Source organism: Pelodiscus sinensis, chromosome 5, assembly GCF_052426305.1.
Source record: "Pelodiscus sinensis isolate ZL-2025 chromosome 5, ASM5242630v1, whole genome shotgun sequence".
In the NCBI taxonomy this organism is placed as follows: Eukaryota; Metazoa; Chordata; order Testudines; family Trionychidae; genus Pelodiscus; species Pelodiscus sinensis.
In genome coordinates, this window is record NC_143056.1 from 106687011 (window position 1) to 106708696 (window position 21686).

At 44.0% G+C, this 21686-nt stretch overlaps 1 protein-coding gene across 11 annotated transcripts in view; it reads left to right on the forward strand.

The window, feature by feature from the left end:
- SBF2 (SET binding factor 2) overlaps positions 1 to 21686 on the forward strand; it is a 639223-nt gene that overhangs the window by 364492 nt on the left and 253045 nt on the right. For all 11 annotated transcript variants that reach the window (XM_006129312.5, XM_006129315.5, XM_025187865.3 and 8 more), the window contains 3 exons: positions 3572 to 3776; positions 10050 to 10159; positions 12695 to 12844. In XM_006129312.5, the coding sequence (XP_006129374.2) occupies positions 3572 to 3776; positions 10050 to 10159; positions 12695 to 12844 (465 nt within the window). The remainder of the gene's footprint in view (positions 1 to 3571; positions 3777 to 10049; positions 10160 to 12694; positions 12845 to 21686) is intronic.

Consider the following 21686-nt stretch of genomic DNA (forward strand, 5'->3'; position numbering starts at 1 on the left):
GTCCTTATAACATTTGAAAACTGTCCCCCCCCCCCGCCATTCTACTTTTCTCGCACCTATTTTTTTTAAGCTTTCCTTATAGATTCTGTGGTAGACATTTACTGGTATTTGTAAATACCCAGGCTCAGAGAGTAATTTGGGTAGTGAGGTGCAGAGTAGGGATGTAAGTGAGTAGTCGACTACCCACTAAGAGTAGGCTTATCAGGTAGTCAAGTTGATTAATTGATTACTTGCATCCCCCCCTCCCACCTCTTTATCACAGGTAGCAAGGCGGGGAAAGTAGTAGGTGGTGCTGGGGAGAGCCAGCTTAAAAGTTGCTTCCCCCAGCACCGTCTCTGTGGTGCCACCTGCCTTCCCTCCCCTCACTGCAGAGGAGTGGGGTCTGGAGAGGCTCCCGCAAAGCAGCCTCTGTCTGCTGCGGGCCCAGGCTTGCTGTGAGCAGAGGCTACTCCGCATCCCGCAGAGCAGCCCCCACAGACAGGGGCTGCTGCTGGAGCAGCCAGTGTTCTCAGGCAGCCCGGGCCACTGCCGACAGGGGCTGCTTCCATGAAGGGACTCCCCTCTGACAGGGGCTGCTGAACCCAGCAGAAGCTGAGACTGAGCAAGCCCAGCTCAGTCCTAGCTCACACCGGGTCTGGGAGATATACCCACTGCGGCACTGATGCTGGCACCAAACCTCCCAGTACCACAGACTTTTACTACCTGTGCGGACCTCTTAGTCACCTTGGTGCCAAGAACACCACTGTTCAGCACCGACTGCACTCCAGATACCTCCCACGTCAGCTTGTCAGCCACGCTAGTGGGATCAGCACCTCTGCTTTCAAGCAACGAGGAAGAAGACTCTTCTCTGAGTCTACACCCCTAACCACTCCTCACTGAGACCACCATAGCAGCCACCTCAATAGCAATCCCCTCAATGGTTACCCCTTCCAATGCCCATGCCATTCAATTAGCTTAATTGGGCCCCCAGGCTTGGCTATTTATAAGCAGAGGTTATCCAAGTGGCTCTCCAAGTGCATTCGCCTCTCTTACTGCATTTTTAATGGAGATCTCTCAGCAATGGTGCAGGCTCACTCTATGGCTTCTACAGCCTTCCTTAAGAACATCTCCCTGTCCAACACTAAATATTATATTTTAGAGATTTACTCAGCCCCCTACACAAATTCAGAAACACTGTTCTGTCTTTGATTAAAGTAGATATGCCAAAGTTCCCTCCACCAAGCTTGTCTACTGCTTAATAATCACCTAAGATGGAATACCCACAGAAAAGCTCCTCAAAGAAGAAGGGAAGGCTACTCAGCTGGTGCAGTAACTGGAGTTCTTCAACATGGTTGTCCCTGTGGGTGCTCCACCACCCGCCCTCCTCTGTGCTTCAGAACACCTCATTCGGGGTCAGAGAAGGAACTGAAGGGTCGCTTAGATGCGCATGTGGTATAGCCACTCCAAATGGCGAATGCCGATGGCTCCGTGTGCACAGCCTACCAAGGGCACTGCTATCTTAAATCTCTGACTAGAATCACAGCAGCACTCAAACATCAACAGGGACAACCATCTCGAAGAACCTAAGTTACTGCACAAGATGAGTAACCTTCTCTTACAGCCACCAGTCCTGGCTGTCAGTGTTCTGTGCTGTTATTTAGCTCTAATTTACCTCTAAATGTCTTCTGAGAGCCCAGTAAGCAGTGGAAGTGTTGGCAAATCTGCTAGACAACATTGACCTCCTGTGGTTTGGCAAATTCTCTGGTTTGGGAACCTGTAGTAATATCTGTTGCACTGTGAAATAGCCTTCCTAAAGGAAGTAGTGGAAGTCCTAATCTCTTGGATTATATGCAGGTAAGAGTTTAGTAGCTAGAGACATGCTCACTGGTAAAGTATGTTACACAAACCTGGTAAAGTATATTACACAAAATTGCATTTTCACATTGTTAATTTTATATTTATGTATTGTACTCTTGAAATGCTCCTTCTGCTGACAATATGGAGATACTTTGCAGGGCAAGGGCATAAAAGCAGCAAGGAAAATCCAGTTTCTGCAACATAATGGGCAGAAACCAGGTATTTTTGTACCACAGACCAAAATAACTCTTTCATCAAAGTCCTCATACTGATGTTACTGAAACACTCCTCTTTCTAGCTCTCTAATATTGTCTGCAGAAGATACTACTCTTCAAATTTCAGTGAATGAGCAAGGATTCCACTTGTTCTTACCTTGCTCAGAGGAGGAAAGTCAGTTATTTACCACATATATGTAACCACTCAACACGTACCCTTGCTATAATGATGTAGACTTGAGTGGAAAAACAGAAAATCTCTTGGAATTGCAAAAAGATTCAATATGCAGTGTCTGTTCTCCTGTGCTACAAGAGGGCAGAGGAAACCTGAAACTTATACTGAGGGTGAAATTCTAATTGTATTCATTTAAGAAGTTATATATCTTGTAATTAATATAGAAAGGACACGTTTTTATGCACTCTTACTCTAGGATTAAGAAACTGTTCTATTTCATGTTTATGAGCCTGGAGTCATTTAGGATACTCAACATAGTGAAATGGCTGCGTATCACACCACTCCTCTAACCCTTCCAGTAGTGAAAGGGTTGGCTGTTTTGGTTACCTACCATTTAAATGTCGGTTAAACATGAAAGTACGTTTATCTGGCTTAATTTAAGCTGTCATGTTCAGTTTCTTCTTTTCTCCTCTGAGTTGCTTTGAATGCCAACAAAAAGTTATTTTGTAAAATTGTGTGGCTGACGAGCATTCTGTGACATTTCTCTGGAGTTTCAACATCATGTGAGCTGACCCAGAATTAAACAGTTAATGAAATCCTTTAAAATCGTAAAAAATGTACAGTTAAGGTGATTGGACTGATGAGAATTTGGAACTTAACAATAGTGTCAGATGGGTAGCCTTGTTAGTCTATATCTGCAAATACAGCAAGAAGTCCTATGGCACCTTAGAAACTAACAGGTTTATTAGGTCATAAACTTTCATGGGTAAAAACCTGCTTCATCAGGTCATTTGAAGTGGAGTTTACACTGTGTGTATGAAAATATATAGAAAGGAAAAAGAAAGAGAGTACTTGTGTAAATTAGTCTAATCAAGTCAGAGTGGAAGTGGCTCATTCACAGCAGTTGATATGGCAACGTAGATATTAAGACACGCAAAATAGGCTTTGTAATGTCTTAACTACTAAGATCCTTATTCAATCCTAAATTGATAGTATTAAGGACATTTGGAGTATGTAGAGTTTTTATTCTTTAAGCTTAAGGGACATCCAAAATGTCAATGAAATTGAGCTTTATGCTTTTTCAACAAGACAAGTATTCAATACCTGCAAAAAGTAGCAGGTTTTTTGTACTTGTGCAAAGATTAATGTGATGCTAAAATGTCCTGTTACTGTTAAAAAGATTCGGGCCTTTTGCAGTAGCAGGGAACATCTGCCAACTTCGCCTACTGAGTGACTACTCAGAGATTACTCTTTGTCTGTGTTGTAAGATATTTTGATGCTTCTATAAGAAGAGTTAATATAAAATAACTATTTTAGTGTAAGATGTTACTTTTTTTGGTTACAGGAGAATCCAAATCCTCATATGGCATTCCAGAAAGTTCTGCGGCCCACTGAAGGATCCCATTTACGAGTTCATATCCTTCCCTTCCCCAAAATTAATGACAGCCGGGTTCAGGAACTAATTCAAGAAGGCCTGTTTAAGAACCAAAGTGTACCACTTGCAACTCGAGTAGAAAAGAAGTGTGTGGTTCCTGCTGGTCCTCCTGTTGGTATGCTGTATTTTTATCCGCAATGTATTTATGAATCTATATTAGCATCAGTGGAAACATCTATTTTCATTACAATGTGTTTTAATTGAATGTTTTACTGAGAGATGGGGGAAGGTAAGAAGAGAATTCATAATGCAACAAATTGAAAATACTGTATAATAATGTATCAAATTTCTTATTCCCAGTTCAGCACTTACGTAGTGGTTGGTTTCAGAATTTATGTAAAATCCATGTGTCTTTTCAATCAGTGTGTTATAAGAGCTAGGCATTACTATAAACTTTCTTAGAACAAATACAGAGAGAGTTTCCCAAAGAAATCAGGAACTTGCCTGATTGTACTATAGATTTTCTACTGAACAGCTTCGTATATTAACTCCCCTTTCTCATGTTGGCTACATCAGTACCCATTGGGTACGTCTATACTACACGCTTATTTCAAGGAAGCTATTTTGTAATACTAATTCCCAAAATAACTATTTCAAACTAGCTCGTCCACACTAAAATGCTTATCGAAATAGAGCAGATCTATATCAAAATAGGACATGCACACTGATTAGACATTGAATCACATTTAAGGCCCTCCAGAAGCACTCTGGGCAAGGCATCAGGACAGCAGTCACTTCCTGAAGCTATCTGAAGTTCATGCTTAAACAGACTCCCCTCTACAGCCCTGTCTCAGACTCTTCATCTTTTCCTACATCTTTGAGGGACAGCAAACTCATCTCACTGCATACTCTGGTTGCCCTTGCGGACACCACAGCATTCCAGCCATGAAGCTGCTGCAAAGCACTGGCTGGCTCTTAGACCTCATGCCGCCCTCCTGGTGCAGTTACTACATGCTGCCCACATGGCACTGCAGGAACAGGACCTGCAACTCACTGCAGGGCACCTCCTCACCTCTCTCCATATGCTGCACATGCAGCACAGCCCCTCCTGCTCTCGCCTGATCACCATGCTCCACCGCTTCTGGTGACTGAACACCACTTCTGACTGGTGGGACCAGATCATCATGGAGTGGTGGGATGACCAGCAGTGGCTCCAGAACTTCTGTATACAGAAGGATGCCTTCATGAAGCTGTGCAAGTGGCTTGCTCTTGCCCTCCCGCGACAAGACACCCACATGAGATCCATCATCCCCTTCAGAAGCATGTTAGTATTGCACTTCATAAGCTTGCCACGCTGGACAGTTGCTGCTCTATCAGGAACTAGTTTGGCATTGGGAGATCAACCATCTCATGGGATGTGCTCACACAGACATGACTCTCTTGCTATTGCCCTTGGAGGGTGGTGAACTACTGGAATGGGATTCCCTAGGGAAGGGAAAGGGAGAGAATCTCTGTCCCTAAAAGTTTTTCTAGTCCCGCCTTCACAAAGCCCTGCTGGGGATGGGCTAAGTTGGGGTTGGGCCTGGTGTGGGAAGGGGATTGAGCTCATGGAATTCCCAAGAGCTCTGACAACCCTGTGATTCTCTGTTTGTATCCTACTGGCAGTGAGGGCCATCAGCACTATCCTGCTGCTGGGGATCATCATCTTGGAGGACATGGACTCCATTGTCACTGGCTTTGCCACTATGGGTACTCCTGAAGGTCATCATGGACCACTGAGGCCAGTTGATCAACATCAACATTGAGTGGTCAGGGAAGGTGCACAATGCCCACATATATTCCACAGCTCCAGCCTACTCCAGAGGATGCACGCCGGCACTGTTTTCCCTGACCACACCATTAGGGTCAGGGACGTGGACATGCCCATCTGCATTGTGGAGGATGCAGCCTGCCCTTTGATCCCCTGGCTGATGAAGCCCCTACACAGGACACCTGGACCCTATGAAGGAAAATTTCAATGGCAGGATGAGCAGGGTCTGCATCATGGTGGAGGGTAGATTCCACTGCCTCCTCACACAACTTGACCTCAATGAGCAGAACGTCCCCCAACTGGTGTTGACCTGCTGTGTCCTGCACAACCTGTGCGAGAACAAGGGGAAGATGTTCCTGCCAGGGTGGGGAGCCGAGGCCAAGCAGCTTGTAAGGGCCTTTGAGCAGCCAGGCACCCCTGCCATCTAGCAGGTCTATCAGGGGGCTGTGGGCAGCTGGGAGGCCCCGAGGGAGAGTTTCAGACAAGGACACCTGTGAGACTGTTCCTTGGGCCACCCACAAGGGGCCTCTGTATTGCCTCTCCATGCCTTTCCCCCCACACCCTGCCTTTACCCTCCCCTCCCTTTCCACTTTCCTCCCCCTCTCCTTCTTTCCCACCATTCTCCCCTTCCCCACCCCTCCAGACACAATAAACAACACTTTTTTTTGAAAGAATATATATTTTTTTAATTTGGTGTAAATATGACTGGGGAAAGAACCTGGGTGAGAGGAGGAGAGGGGAGAAGAGGCTCAGGAATGGGGCTGGCAGTGGTGCCTGCCTCATGTACAGGGCCCTCGGCAGCCATGGGAGAGGTCCTCAGGGGAGGAGCCAGAGCACCAGCAGCAGGAGTGAGGTGGGTGGACTGCTGGACCGCTTAATGTCAGCCACCAGGCAGTTGATGGCACTGGTATGTGACATGCACATGTTCTGGACCTGCTGCAACAACTCCTGCCTGCTCCAGGTTGCAACTCCAGGTTGGCATCCAAACTGTGGTCCTGCCACTCCAGAGACCACTGCAGGTCATGCAGGCAGTCAATGTGTTCTCTCTCTAGATCTTCCTGGGGTTGCTGGCAACTGCAGGTCTCACAGAGTCATGAGGATGGTGCAGGAGATAGTGGAAGCATCTCACTCACAGCTGGTCCAGCTGTGACAAAGAGAATGGCAGTCATCCCAGAAGACAGGGTGCATGAATCCTAGCCCTAATGTGTGAGCTGACACCAAAAGGTCTTTGTTCAGACGAAGGGAATGTGCTTTGAGCAAGGCCATCTGTTGCCTAGACAGTGAACATTTTCCTGCAGGGGCACATATGTCCCAGGGGAATCTTGCTACCTCCACACCCTGGAGACAAGTAGGCATGGGAAGATGCCGGCCAGGCCAGGAGCTTGTGGGTGGGGAGGTGGGGGTGATGGGGCAATTCTCCTTCCCTCCATGACTCACATATTATGGGTCTGGCAGTGGCAGCATCCCACACGGAGAGGACTTCTATCCCTGGCCACTGAAGGAGAGGGGGGTAGGAAGTTGGGGGTGTGAGCAGCAGATGCTGCTTGGCAGGAATGGTGCTACTGTGGGGTCCCCTTCTTTTCCTCCCCTGGCAGATTCCCATGCAGAGGCTCGGTGTCCACTGTCTTGATGTGCTTGCCTAGAAGTGGACGCTGCCCAAGAGTGCAGCCATGAGCCTGTGCCGTGTGTGTCACTGCTGTGTGTTTCCCTGACCCCAGCCTCCTTATTGGTGGCTAGTAGTGGGAAGGTGTCCCACCATGGGACGTTAGTAAGGCAGGGCTCTTCAGAAATGCTGTGAGCAGGAGTACAAGGTCCTGTATGGCAGCACCATGCGGTTGTGTGCTCTGGACTGGTGCACCACGTGCACAGGCTGCTGTGTGATCCCCAGGCTGAGAAGACCATGCGAGAAGTATGCAGTCCCTTGCAGTCCACCACCTCCCCCAACGTGTATGATGGAAAGTAATGGAGCTCACCTTCCCTGGTGTCATCCAAGCCCTGGGTGACATTCTGGGAAGGAGGTACTGGCTCCAGAGACAGGCTGACCTCCTGGCTGGTGGGCATCGTCTCCTGGCTGGCATCATCATCTTCCTCCTCCTGCTCTTTGTTCTCCTCGTTCACAGCCCTGCCCTCCGGAAGGCTGATGAGAGGCATCTCCAGTCCAAATTCCACAACAAGGGGGGGAAGAGACCAACTCCCTCCTCCCAGGATACAGTGGAGCTCCTCATAATACGGGCACAATTGGGGTGCTACACCTGCATGGGATCTTTGCCCTCTGGCTTTGCTTTAGGCCTGCCTGAGCTCTTTCACTTTCTTGTGCACCTGCTCCTGTGTGCACATGTGGCCCTTCTGGCCCAGGTTGTCAGCCATCTGGCTGTAAATATCAGCATTCCTGCACTTGATATGGAGATTCTGGAGGTTTGCCTCCTTTCCCCAGACCTCAATGGGTCTAAGATCTCTGCACAAGACCAGGATGGTGCCCTCCTCTTTTACCCCCTGGCAGGGGCTTGGAGCTAACTGCCAGCTCACTTGAAGCCATGGAGGGCTCAGTGGGAGCACGAGGGTCTGCCGTGGCAGCAGGGAAGACAGAGCAGGGTGCTCCAGTGTGGCACAGGGCTGGCAGGGTCTGCTTTGTGCCACAAGCCCTTTCCCCTGTGGCTGCACCTTTAAAGGCCGCAGGGGAAGGGGAATCATAGAGTTCTGATGGGTGTGGACAGAGTAGCCACCAGGACAGCTGTGAGAAGCCCGGGAGGCCAGTTACTTGAAATAACCACAGCTGCATTGTCTACACACACCATATTTCGAAATAGGCATTACTCCTCATGAAACAAGAGTTTCTTATTCTGGAGTAAGAAGCCCATAATTTCAAAATTATTTCAAAATAACGGATTTGCTTTGTAGATACTTTATTTCGAAATAATGCTGTAGTGTAGATGTACCCATAGGTACTGGAGGAAGAGAGAGAGAGGCACATTCTGCTCTCATGTCTATGGTATTCTCTTTACTTTTGATGAGGGGATGATGGAGGAAGAGGGGAGAGCAAGGGAATGTTGGATTATCTATTAAAGAATCTTCAGAATTCAACAAATTGTAATCTAGGTAGAACTGAGCTGTAAACTTGCATATCAAGTGATAAAATCTTTTAAATCATAGAATCCGAGGGCTGGAAGAGACCTCAGGGCGTCATTGAGACCAGCCCTCTGCCCACAGCAGGACAAACCCCAACTAAACCAACCCAGCCAGGGCTTTGTCAAGCCAGGACTTAAAAACCTCTAGGGATGGAGATTCCACCACCTCCCTAGGAAACCTATTCCAGTACTTCACCACCTGATTCTTGATTCTTCTTAGGATTTTTGTTGTGGGTGATCCAGTTTTATAAATTCTTTGAAACAGCTTTAGTTTCCCCTGCTTTAAGGAATCATATATTATTCAATCATGTAATCAAGAGTTGGATCTTAGTACAACACATATTTGTCAGGGTTCATTGATTTGCTTGTTTTTGAGTGTAAGAATCCTCTTGTAAAATGATGAATATCTCTTTGTTTAAGTAGGATGAAATACATGAGCATCAGATTGCATGAAAGATTTGAGTGTCTGCTTTGCGCTTGTTTCAATGTACAGGATGGCTGAAATAGTGGATAATGAACAGTCATTGTATTTAATAAATGCTTTATGATTTTTTATTTAAAAATCAGGCAAATATGGAATTATGCAGTTGCTTAACCTACATCAGGCACAAAAATAAGATCTGTTTTAATTAACTACTGAAGTTTGCTGGATTTAAAATTTAGGAGTGATAATAGATATGGTTGTATTCTTTTGCAGCAAGGCAAAAAATGCTAAGTATACATAACAGTGAGGTTGTCAGAGAGATTATAACTTTAGGAAAGGGAAGTTACAAGCAGGAATTTGAAGTGTTTATAACTGAGTGTGGTGAGTGTAAAAAAATACATGGCTCAGCTGGAGCTGAAGAAAAGTTCTACATAAATTCATTATTAAATGGCTTGGTAATACTTCCAAAATAATCTGTGTATATGGACAATTCAAGGAAGAGAGATTAAGACAAGAAGCCAGGAAGGGCAGAAGGTTTAAAAAGAGAAGTGCAACTTGAAATAATTAAACTGTTGTGCCTCATGTAACTTTGTGATATCCATCCTTGTACAGTAAAAGGAAAATAAATGATAGCATCATGAATTCACTTTTTTCATGACATATTGGTAAATATTTCTAAAATTTAGATGTAAATCTGCTTTCCTTCGAGACCTGTACACATCTTGAAATCCAGACTCAATTAGTATATTACTACTACTAATTTAGTTTTATGGATTGGAGTCTGGTTGTTTATATGAAACAAAATAAGCAAATAAATACTCCACTTAAAACTCAGAGGCACCACCATCAAACCAACCGTGGGCTGTCCTGTATAATGGTAACGTAAGAAAAGCAAGATTGTGAGCAATAACTTGTTTTTAGAGGCTACTTAACAGTTTGCAAATTCCTTCTCATATGAGCCTAATAATGACAATCAATTTAGCAAAATAAAATTTAGACTTGAAGCCGTGTTAGTACTGTCTAATTACTATTTGTAGCTTTGACATAGAAACTGTTTCACATCTGTGTGTACTTATCTTTCTTTGTTAGTTTCCATAATGGAAAAGACCAATACAGTTTTCAACAGTGCACAAAGACTGGAAGTTGTTAGAAACTGCATCTCGTTCATATTTGAGAATAAAATTTTGGAGACTGAAAAGGTAATAATAATTTTTAAGAAGTTAACTCTTCTAATAAACACAAACTATCTCTGAGGTAAACTAGCACATAGTAAGTGACTGAATGACCTGACAAACCCTGTCACAATTCTTCTTGTGTTTTTTAATATTCACTATCTGTTGGGTCATTTAAATGAATGGTAATGGTAAGCAATATGACCACCAAATGATCTAAGTACAGTACTATATGACAGTTACCAATTGCACCCTCTGGGGACCTGTTTTTAATGTTTGGTGTGCTTGTTGTTGTTTTTCGGGACGGGGAGGTGGCTAGCCATCTAGAGATTATTCATCACATATTATTTTCCATTTGGGTTTACAAAAAAATCATTGAGCATTTGGACCTAATTGTTCCAGTTGTGAGGAAAGTAAACTAAATTTAGGCATCGTCATTTAATCTTATCATTTGCCAACAGATGCGTGCTCTATTGAACTTTTCAACTAAGTTAATTCCTCTCTGTTTTAAAAGTGATAACAGAATTTAGAGTAATGTATAGAACACAAGACAATATTTAACTGTTTGACTGGCTCCGTTTTAGTAATATTCACGAGTAACTTATCACAGTTTTCCTTGATAGTTTTATTACTTCTGCCTTTCATATATAGCCAGCTTTTGTGGATTCAATCCATGGAATTTCACAAATTTTAAATCAACAGCATAGCATTTATTTCTTTATTTACAACTCAGTATAGAAATCCAAGTGGATTGTAACCTTGAGCCAGGAAACAAATTAGAGAGAGAGCCTTAATTTTACTATTTTTTCAGTTTTTTACACGTATCACATATATAGTGATGATATCCATGCAATAATTTGAATTAAGTGTCTCTCACCTGCTTTGTGCACACAAATCTACCTCTTTTTAGACTATTTCTAACACTCCAAACCTCTGAGCAACTTCCAATAGCTCAATTTAAAGCAGAGGGATGGAGGGGGAGAATGGAGTTGATCCAGAAATGTTTTTTCTTCCTTACTCATTGTATCTGGTGAAAGTTGCCTTTCAGATTTCACAGATCTGTGGCTCATGCTAGACAGTGTTAAGTCCTGAAATAGGAATGTGGGTTAACTATGTCAGAAGTCATCCAGACGGTAAAATGGTATCAGTTGGGAGTGATTTCTAGCTATTAAGTCTAGAAAAGTTACCTTCGGAAATTTGTAGATTTCTAAAATGTAGATAATAATTTGCTCTCCTTTGAGACCTGTAAATATGAGTTTGTGTAAATAAGCCATTTGGCTTTACTAATGGAGGGGTATGAAGAAATCCCAATAAAATTTTTCCAATATGTTTAAAATTGTTTTTCCATAAAATGTGTAGTTTTATTCAGAATACATCATGGCATGGTACAAAGATTTTTATTGGCACTTAATTGAGATGATCCGCATAGTATACTCATGGTTCCACTGCTTCCTGAAAAACTTTATAACTCACTATATGTCAGGACAGAGTCTCAGGACCTGGCCCTTCATATGCTGTGTCTCTGACAGAGTGTCTCTTGTGCACAATAATCTTCTGACTGATTTCATATTCATTTTGTTACTTATGTTTATTATTTTCCCCGTGTAATGTGGTGTGACTCACCACCACAGCACCTCCTGTAAGTCTCTCAAGGAGTCAGCTCTTCAGCCCTGGAGCGCACCCTTCTGGCTGGTGTCATGCCTGCTGTTAGCTGTTATTCCCCACCACTTTGTGTTAGGACCCATGTCCCTCCCAGACCATGATGCTTTCCCATCTGGGTACTGCCCTACCACAGTGCCCCCACACTCTGGGATCCTCCCATCCAGGGAACCCCTCAAACTCCTATGCCCACCTTGCCTCAGTGACCCTACTGCCAGTCTTCATCTAGCCCTTGCCTCAACGGCAAACTGCAGTCTGAAATGGCCACTCATCATAGGTAAGGTGTGTGGACCTGCTGCCTTCTGCTACCATGGTTGCCTCCTTGCAGCCCTAGTAGTCTCAGGCCTTGTATCAGGCCCTGCAGCCTGGCAGCTTGCCTGGCCAGAGCTTCCCCAGCCCTGCTCTTTGTCAGGAAGCCTCTAGCTTCCCTGGCAGCCAGGTCTCTCCTGCTCCATAGCCAGAGCAAGAGTGAGTGAGAGTCTCTCCTCCTCTCCAGGAGCCTTTATACTGCCTATAGCTAAGTCCTAATTGGCTAATACCTTCTATAGCCGCTGGGCCTTCAGCTCCAGCTCTCTCCCAGGGCTGGGTTTTAACCCTTAAAGGGCCTGTGCGGGGCAGACGCCCCATCACACCCCCACTTTGGAATTTAGTAGAAAATGTCTGCAGTTTAACAATGGTTTATATAAAAAGAACAGTCAGAGCTTGAAAGTCAACTCTTGCTTTAGCTTGAAGTCAGTTGTTACGAGAATGTGATATGAGAATTTGAAATATTAATTATTTGGGATTAATTTGACTTTTAATTTACTATTCTTATTTACAGTGCCTTGACAAAGAACTAAGGACAGCCGGTATTTCAGTGGCATTTCAGATAATTGTAATGAGGTTAGCATTTCTTGTCTGCAGACCCTGCCTGCTGCATTGAGGGCGCTAAAAGGAAAGGCAGCTCGACAATGCCTGACACAGGAGCTAAGCCTGCATGTTCAGCAAAATCGAGCAATACTGGACCACCAGCAGTTTGACTATATAGTGCGGATGATGAACTGTACCTTACAGGTACTTAATGCTTCTTTTGGCTTCCTTTACCATCCTTCCCTGGTTATTTTAAAATACCATTGATGATGGGGGTGGTGCAACAAAACAGAGTTTGATCACAAGCTAATGCATTATAATACATTCAGCAAATGTGACCATCCATAGAGTTCTGAGATCATTAGAGTTGAAAAGATAACAAGCCAAGATCCATATTGCTCTGGCCACGTATTCCTATTCTGTATTTAGAATGTAGTCCAGAGTTTGAAATCTCCTTCCATTCGTACACTAATATGACATTCAATTTGTGATTTTTTTGAAAAATAGTAATTATTCCATTAAGCATATTACCATCCTTAAAGAAGTTGCCTTTTAAAACTTTCAATTGATTTGAAGCTCAGGATCTGTCTATTTTAAGCTATTTCTGTTGAGAAACTTAGCTTGAGTGTTCTTTAGTGATGTTTTGGTGAAATCCAGTGGTCCAGGGATGTGCCCCCAATATGGACAAAAGCACAGATAATCCATTATCTGGTAATTTGTGCCAGTTGATTGGTACAAAATCAGAATCGCCTTTCACAATAGTCCATCAGAAATGGCTTTGTGTTACATGTCTCGAACCTTTTAACAGTAAGAGGTTATTCTATCTAATTAATGATATTGTATGTAACATAGCAAAAACTTACTTATTGGCTAAAGAGAACATTCTGATTTCATTGTAAAGATGACAACTTTAATTTGGTGTCATCTAACTAGTAAAATTGATTGGGTAACTGGTATTTATGCTTGTCAGTAGTAAGATTTTAGTAGCGGAGATGCTCCCTACAGCTAATGATAGCTTGCTTTTGAGATCATTCTAAATGATTTTTCTTAAAAAAGTATTCTGTAGCCAAAATAGAATAAAATATGTAGGTCATTTTGGCCTACATTTACATGTCAGGTTGAGACTCTCTAGGCTGGCACACACTGTTCTGGCAACATCTGTGGTTTGGCATGATTTTCGTTAGTTGGTGGTTTGCTTATTATGGGTTTGGCTAAGATTCCCACGGTCTTGTAAATTTTGTTTACAGCCACCAGGTCTGCTATTTAGCTCTAAATTACCTCTAAATGTATTCTAAGAGACCAGCAAGCAGCGGAAGTGCTGGTAATGCTGCTAAGCTAAGCATGTTTTTTATACTTTATCTATTTATTTCCTTGTGCCAATACAGTAAAATTGTCTAACACTAACACACTTTGTTATGAAGAGAACTGATAAGCTTTGGCTAGGCATAAGCTTATATAGGGTATATCAGTACAGTCATACATTATTAGGCAGCGCCTCAGTGAAATAAAAATAGAGACCCACTCACTACAATATTGACCTCTGTGGTTCGGCAAATTCTCTGGCTCAGCATCGGTCAGGTCCCTGTATTTGGTCTCTCTAAATACATATACTGGCAAGTACTTGTCAGAAATTGTAGGTCTGATCTAAATGTCTGCAGGATTTCAGCCTAACATCTGAATATATTAAAAATATTTGTCATGTTTAGAGCATGATAATGTTTGCTGTGGGTAATTTGTATCTCCTAGCCCTTTTTTCCTTTATATCCCTAAAGTTCTAAGAATTACATTGCAATATGTAAAAGAAAGATCTTGAAATATCCATTTTTACTGATTTCAGTTCTTAAAGCAAAGGACCAAGCAAATTTGCCAATTTTAATTCATATGGCCAGTTGTTTTAAAGATATTTTGTCAATGTTTAATATTAGATTTTTATGGTGTATATGTGGTGTATATTGTACAGTATGATGTAATAAGAAGAAAACCAGAAAGATAATGCTAGCAAAAGAAAACAAAGCCCCGTCATTTAGGGTATGACACTGTTTTGCAATGTTACACAATTTGTTTCACTAATCATGGTATGGCTTCTCCCTTCAATTTATGATAAAATTAAGTAGACATAGATGTGTATGTTTATTATAGTAAAAACTCACTTTCTTTCAGACTCCTGCTAATATTGAATGTTACAAATAGGCCCAAAGAATGATAACCTAGTTGTAAATTTATTTATGGTCAACATGGGACTTATTAACACAGGTTGAACCTCTCTAGTCTAGAACTCTCTGATCTGACAATATCCGTGGTCCAGCATGAATTTAATTAGTCAGATATCCACTTCTCATGGGTGTGGCCAAGTTTTCTGTGGTCCCATAAAGTTTGTTTACAGCCACACCTCCTGCTTTTCAGTGTTCCGTGCACTTATTTACCTCTAAATGTCTTCTAAGAGACCAATAAGCAATGAACATGTTGGTAATGCTGCTAGACAGAATTGACCTCCTGTGCTTTGGCACCAGGCAGGTCCTGAGGTGCCGGACTAGAGGGTCAACCTGTATTTATATTTCTTCACACAACTGTGTGCTTTTCAGTGTCTAAATTAAACAGCCTGAACATATTTACTGAAGCACTAAAAGTTCAAAAAGCACCACTGGCCAGAATGAACCAAATATTAATAGTGATTTTATCAATAATGTATAAAAAAATCATTAGTATTGTTTTCCCTAACCTTGAGATGTTCTGTTTCCTATACATAAGATGGCAAGTTTTTTTTCCCCAATATGCATAAGACTATGATTACCACATTTAGGCTATTTATTTTCTTTATCAATCAGTTTTTATGCCTGCACAATGAAAAGTGGTTGGCAAAACACACAGCCCTCATCTTGTGCAATTCTCTGTCACTCAAAAGCAAGATCAGCTCATAAACTTGTCTATATAGTTCCACTTTCTTGGAATATGGAAGTAATTATATGAAAATAGCTGTGTTTGAGAAATATGACTTTTTCCAAATTTGGAGAAATTGACGTTGTTTAAGTAGTTGTGAGGGGATGTCTTTTCAAATGGCAGGTATGTGTGTAGGACTGAGCTTATTCATGTTTTACATAAAATGTTATATAGATTACTTTGAAGAATTGTTTTTCTGTAATGCTGATTTTATTAAAACTAGCATATGAGCAGTAAGAATGCCCATTGTTTATATAAATAAGGGATTTTTAGACATCCTAACCTAATGCAAATATGTTCTCAGGGGCAAATCCAATGCGGTTTTGCTTCATGAAGGGGACAAGATGTAGAATGTTGCATAGAAGAATCCATGTGACAAGTTCCTGGCTGAGGAAAGGAGAGAGGTGTAGCCAGTGGTTTGGCAAACCATGCAAATGATCTGGGCCAGTGGCTTATGTAGAAGGAACTTCGTGTGTAGTGACCTCCACTATGACTCAGAGGCTTCAGCAGCTGCCACAGACTACAAAACTGGTTCATGCCCTGCCTGTCTCTGTTATGAGGATTTCCTTTTCCTTCCATATCTCCCTGTACATCCTTCTTGCAACATTAATTTACTCAGCTTTTGTTTGAGTTTGGCCCTTCAGAAATAGTCCTGATTCACTTATCTATGAGCTGTTCTAGGAATACAAAACCTACTAGTAAAAATGTACAGAAATGACTGAAACAAAGGGTTAATGCTCCAAGAGTCATCCACTAAATAATCTATTTTTTAAAAATGGGCATGCTATGTAAATAATCAAATTATTTTTTGCACTACTGATTTGTGCTAGTATTTTTTTATCTGACATTCTGTAGCAATAGCATTTGAAACTACTTTGGTCATTTTAGTAGCATTCTTAAACCTTTTCTGATTGGAATCAAAGTATTGTTACCTTTGAGTTCATCCTATGTATTCTATAGATGTTAAATACTAGGCATTCAGGTACAGCCTTTGAATGTAAAATGTTTGCAAAAGTCTTCTAAGAATAGCATAGTGACAAGTTTGACAGTTTTTGCATGACTTCTTAGTTTGGTGCTGATATTCTGTTAGCAAGGGGAAGTGCATGATCCTTGCGTCCTTGGAGTAGGACTTAATAGAAGAGACTAGAGGAACATAGCTGTTGTAAATGCCCTCTCCTTAAACTCTCTAAACAAAAGGTAGATTAAAATCCATCATTTGAGATCAAAATCAAGTAAGAAAAATACAGTCTGTCTTGGAACAGAAATGAGAATGCACAACAATTTGAGCTGATGACAGGAATAGGAGTATGGGTCATTGAAGGCTCTTTTCACAGAAAGCTGAGAAGGAGAGAAATTCTATGAGGCTATCTGATCAGCCTTTTAGGAAGTCTGTCTTAAATTTGGAAGAGAAGGCAAAGTTTTGGTGAATGTTAACCTCAGTTAGCCTTCATGTACTTATCTCTTCCACTAGCATAATTTAATAATAGTTACAGCACTTATAAACAGTCTTTGATCTAATAGTTTTAAAGATTTTTGAAACGTCTAACTAGTTAGCTAAACTTCATAACACCCCTGTAAAGGTTTAGCAAGTGTGAATGTTAATCTACACAGACTCAAGCTCATCTGAAGAAGTGGGTTTTGCCCACGAAAGCTCATGATACTAAATATATTTTTTTAGTCTGTATGGTGCCACAGGACTACTTGTTTTTAAAGTTACAGACTAACATGGCTGCCCCTCTGTGTTTTAATCTACACAGGGATATTTGGGAAAATCTGAATTAACTAAAGGGTACATTTGAAGTAGATTAGTTAACAGCATTAAATCCCTGTGTAAATGCTATTATTCTTTCCTTTGCTTTTTGTCTGTACTAGCCACCCCCAACAGTACTCCACAGTGCTGATTCCAGCTCTGCCTCTTTTCATAAAGACTCCATGAAGAGCTGTAGTAGAAGCGTTATGTTGCATGAGAAGAAAGGAGTAACATGCTTCAAACCAACCACAGGAAATATGAGACTCAAAATCCTCTGTGATTGTCTGATGCCACAGTTAGATGGGCATAGCAGATGCCTGTTTTGCTTCCAGGAAGTGCCCATCAGTAACAAATACTCCTTTTTCTGCTTTTTCTTGCCCTATGCACAGAAAGTAAGATGTGCAAGGTTTAAGCTCATTGAACAGGTTTTGTCCAACTCCAGAGAGCTACATCCTCAACAAGTGCCAGCCAGCCAGGCACACCTTTCTGGTTTCCCTCCAGTTGTGAATTGCAAGTTTTATTTGTGAATATAGCTTCCTGATGTTGGAGAGGGTAACCAGCCTTCATTTCTAAATTCTTACAGTAATGAAGGCAGGACCTTGCAGACATTGTCAAAGAAGGCCAAATGGTAATCAAAACAGATCTACAACATGCAGTGAATGCACAAATCTACCCTTTCAATCTCTGGGCATGGCTCTCAGAGAGTGCTGAGCCTCCTAGTTGCAGATGTTTGGGATTCCCAGAAATGTCCAGCTGATTATTGAAGATTCACTGGAGGATCCTGAAGTGATGCTGAGGTTCTTGGAATTTATACTCTGGCCCCATATGATAAACCTTTCTCCTTTCAGTCACCTCAGAGGCAGACAACCATAGACTCTGACTCTAGGGATGCTCCAGAGCTTGAGCACGAATGGAGGAAAATTAGTGGGTGTGGAACAATCACTGATACCAAGGTCCCCCCCAAAATCCCCAACCCCATGCCTCTTGCACACTAACTCCTCCCCCTCCTTTCCAGTGCTTCTAGAGCCCAGTGGCATCGAGGCTCCAGAAAGGAGCAGGAGGAGTGAGGATGAGGTGCACTTAGGGGAGGAGCTGAGGAAGAGGTAGGGTGGAGGTGGCAGAAGGATGGGAAGAGGCAAGGTGGGGGGCTTGCAGGAAGAGGTGGAGTGGAGGCAGGGCCTGGAACGGAGAGAGGCAAGCACCCCCCAGCAAAATAAAAGCACACCTATGAAGAAAAGATTATTGTATTCTCAGCCATCACCCAAATAGTATCCCAGTACGTGAGCCTCTTTACTTTAGGTCTCTGTCATCCTTTTCATCCATTGTGCAATCAGTCTCCCTCCCAAAGACAAAACAACTGGAACCTACACTGAAACCCAAACCCACAAACAGTATCTTGAAGTAGCTGCACCCTATCCATGGGGTGTGATCAGAGAGTGCAGCTGACAGATACATACAAGGCATTTTTGCCCATGGATATCCCATCCAATGCCTCTCCTGGCCCCTGAATGCCTCCTTCCCTTCAAGGAGATTTCTCACAAAAGCCTCTTCCAAAAAGAAGTGGCTTCCATCTAGGATTTTCAGAAAAGGTTCATAGGACAATGATGGCAGAGGTTTATACTCCTTGTGTTGCTTTATTCTGAAGAAAAAAAGGGGGCCTTCATCATATCCTATATGTGAGGAGACTGAAGAAATATGTACACTGTCTCAGGTTCAGGAAGCTAACATTTGCTCCATTGTTCCATCTCTTCAGGCTCAGGACTAGTTTTTGGCATTCATTCTTTCCCCACTGTCAAGAGAAATTTAAGCGTTGGGAAACAGTATCACCTATATGATGTAACCCCAAAAGCTCTGTGCCTTCTGGGAGTAAACAAATTGATTAAGCAAATAATCTGTCAAGCCACAAGTTGTCATTGGTAGGAAGCTGCAGTTCAGCTGCCTCTCCACTCACTGCTATGCTGTTCCTAACCTCTGCCTTGGAGCTGCACCTGGGAGCCTCCTGCTTTCTGTGCAGGAGGGAAGGGGAGGAAAGAAGGGATGTTGATGTTAGGTTGTCCTCCCTGCTTCTCCACTCTAAACCCATCTCCACAAAGCAGGATAGCCCAGTTACAGATTCTCGAGTATGGAAGTCCTGGTCTCCTGACGAGGTAAGTGTATTTGAAGTTGGGGTAGCATACTTAAAGACGCAATGCACATCTCTGTCTGCTTCTCTCTCTTTCAAACACACTCTCACAAAGTCCCAGTCTCTGTCTCACACCCCACCTTTGGCACTGTGCATAGGAGCATGAAGCAAGGGGTACATGCATGGCCCTAAGGGGCACAGTTATGCAAACAATTCCAACCCTGACTACATGAAGCACATGCACATGTACAGTGGGATCCACACGTACTGCAGCATCTTGAAGAACCACACTTACTGTAATGTAAGTAACTACTCTTTTCACTGAAGTAAGCACATCTAACTTAGAACATGGAATGGGAAAAGATGCATTGAGTAAAGAAGGTGCTATTCTTGTACTCACTTTTCTGAGTAACTCCATAATTTCTTAAAACATTTTTTAGTAACAAGCGTTGCCAATTTGCAAGATTTTCTGATTCTTTTCCAGGCATTGTACAGTTAGGGTATGTCTACACATCAACGTTAAATCGAAATAACCGCCGTTATTTCGAATTAACTTTCCTAGCATCTACACAGGCAAACCGCTAGTTCGAATTAAATTCAAACTAGCGGGGCGCTTAATTCAAGTTTGGTAAACCTCATTCTACGTGGAGTAACGCCAAACTCGAATTAGCTAATTCGGAATAAGCGCTATGTAGATGCTTGGTCCGAAATAGGGGGCCTCTAGCCTTCCCAGTTCCCCCGATGGCCACTCTGGGCCAAACCAGGAAAACTCCTCCTCTCCCCCAGGCCCGGAGCCCTTAAAGGGGTACACTGCTGTGTCAGAGCCAGGCCTGCCAGCAGTCCCAGACCCTCATCAGTGGCCACAGCATGAGCCAAGCAGCCAGTTGCAGCGAGCTGTCCCCCACCCAATCCCCCAGCACCCAGGAGCCAGCCAGGGGCCGTAGACAGCGGGCACCCTTGTGGACTCTTGCGGAGATCATGGACCTCATTGAGGTTTGGGGGCAGGCCCCCAATGTCCATCATCTCCACACTAGATGGAGGAATGCAGCTGTCTATGGTCGCATAGCTGCCACCATAGCCAAGAAAGGCCACAGGCGCACCCAAGAGCAGGTGCGCCTGAAGATAAAGGTGCTGCAGCAGGCGTACGCCAGGGCCACTCGGGGCAGCTCCTCAGCAGGGGCAGACACATGCCCCAACTTCGAGGCACTGGACCAGATCCGGGGGGGGTGGGGGGGTGGGATGGTCTGTACCACCCCGGGGGGCAGCGAGTCGGGACCAGAGGGCCCTGACCAGGGCGCGGAGCAGAAGCCACCACGCCGCCAGGACCCCCGAGCAGTCCCACCTGCAGGGTCATCCAGGGAGGCCACACTATGTAAGTGCCGTCACTGTCCCCTTCCTGGGGGGGAGGGGAAGAGAGACCAGGGATCATGCGTGTGGGCCTTGCTTACCATGGATCACGCAGCAACCTGTGCACGTGTGAGCATATGCGGTGCCACCCCTGGGCAGGTGACTCCAGCTGCCTGTCACACAGGGGCCTTGGCCTGATAGCCACACGCATGTGTGAAGAGACCTGACATGCTCCTGACCCCTGGGGGGGACACAGCAGGACGCCCTCCCTTCACAAGCGCCCTCTACACAGAGGCAGGGGACATCTCCCCCCCACCTCGGCCGCACTATACACAGTACAGGGGCATGGGTGCAGTCCCGGGGCAGCTCCCACTCCTGGGAATAGCTGGACATTCCGACCATGGCCTCTGTGCAAGCACAGCGTCTGACGGTGCAGGGCACGGTCTTCCTCACCTCGCAGAGGGAGGCTGGGCTTCACCCACTGTGTCCCTAGGGAAAACTGACCAATTCTCTTCTTTCTCCATACCTGCACCAGCTGTGTGTGCAGGGTGCATCACCCCGCCCGGGACATCCTGTGCACCCGAGGGCTGAGCAGGACCACCAGCAGACTCGAGGGGTACAGACCGCAGCACCTGGAGGCCCTGTGAGCCATACACCGCACCATGCAGCAGTGAGTGCAGGATGACCGGGAGTTCTGCCAGGAGCTGCTTGCCCAGGGTCATGCTCTCTGCGACCATGTGCAGACCCTGGTGCAGAGTGTGCTGCCCCAGCACCTGCTGCCTCCCGAGTGAGCGCTCCTCCTCCGCATCCCGCCTCTCCCTCCTGAACCTTCACACCCTCCTCCTCAATCTACACACCCCCCACCTCAACCTCCATACCCTTCTCCCCAT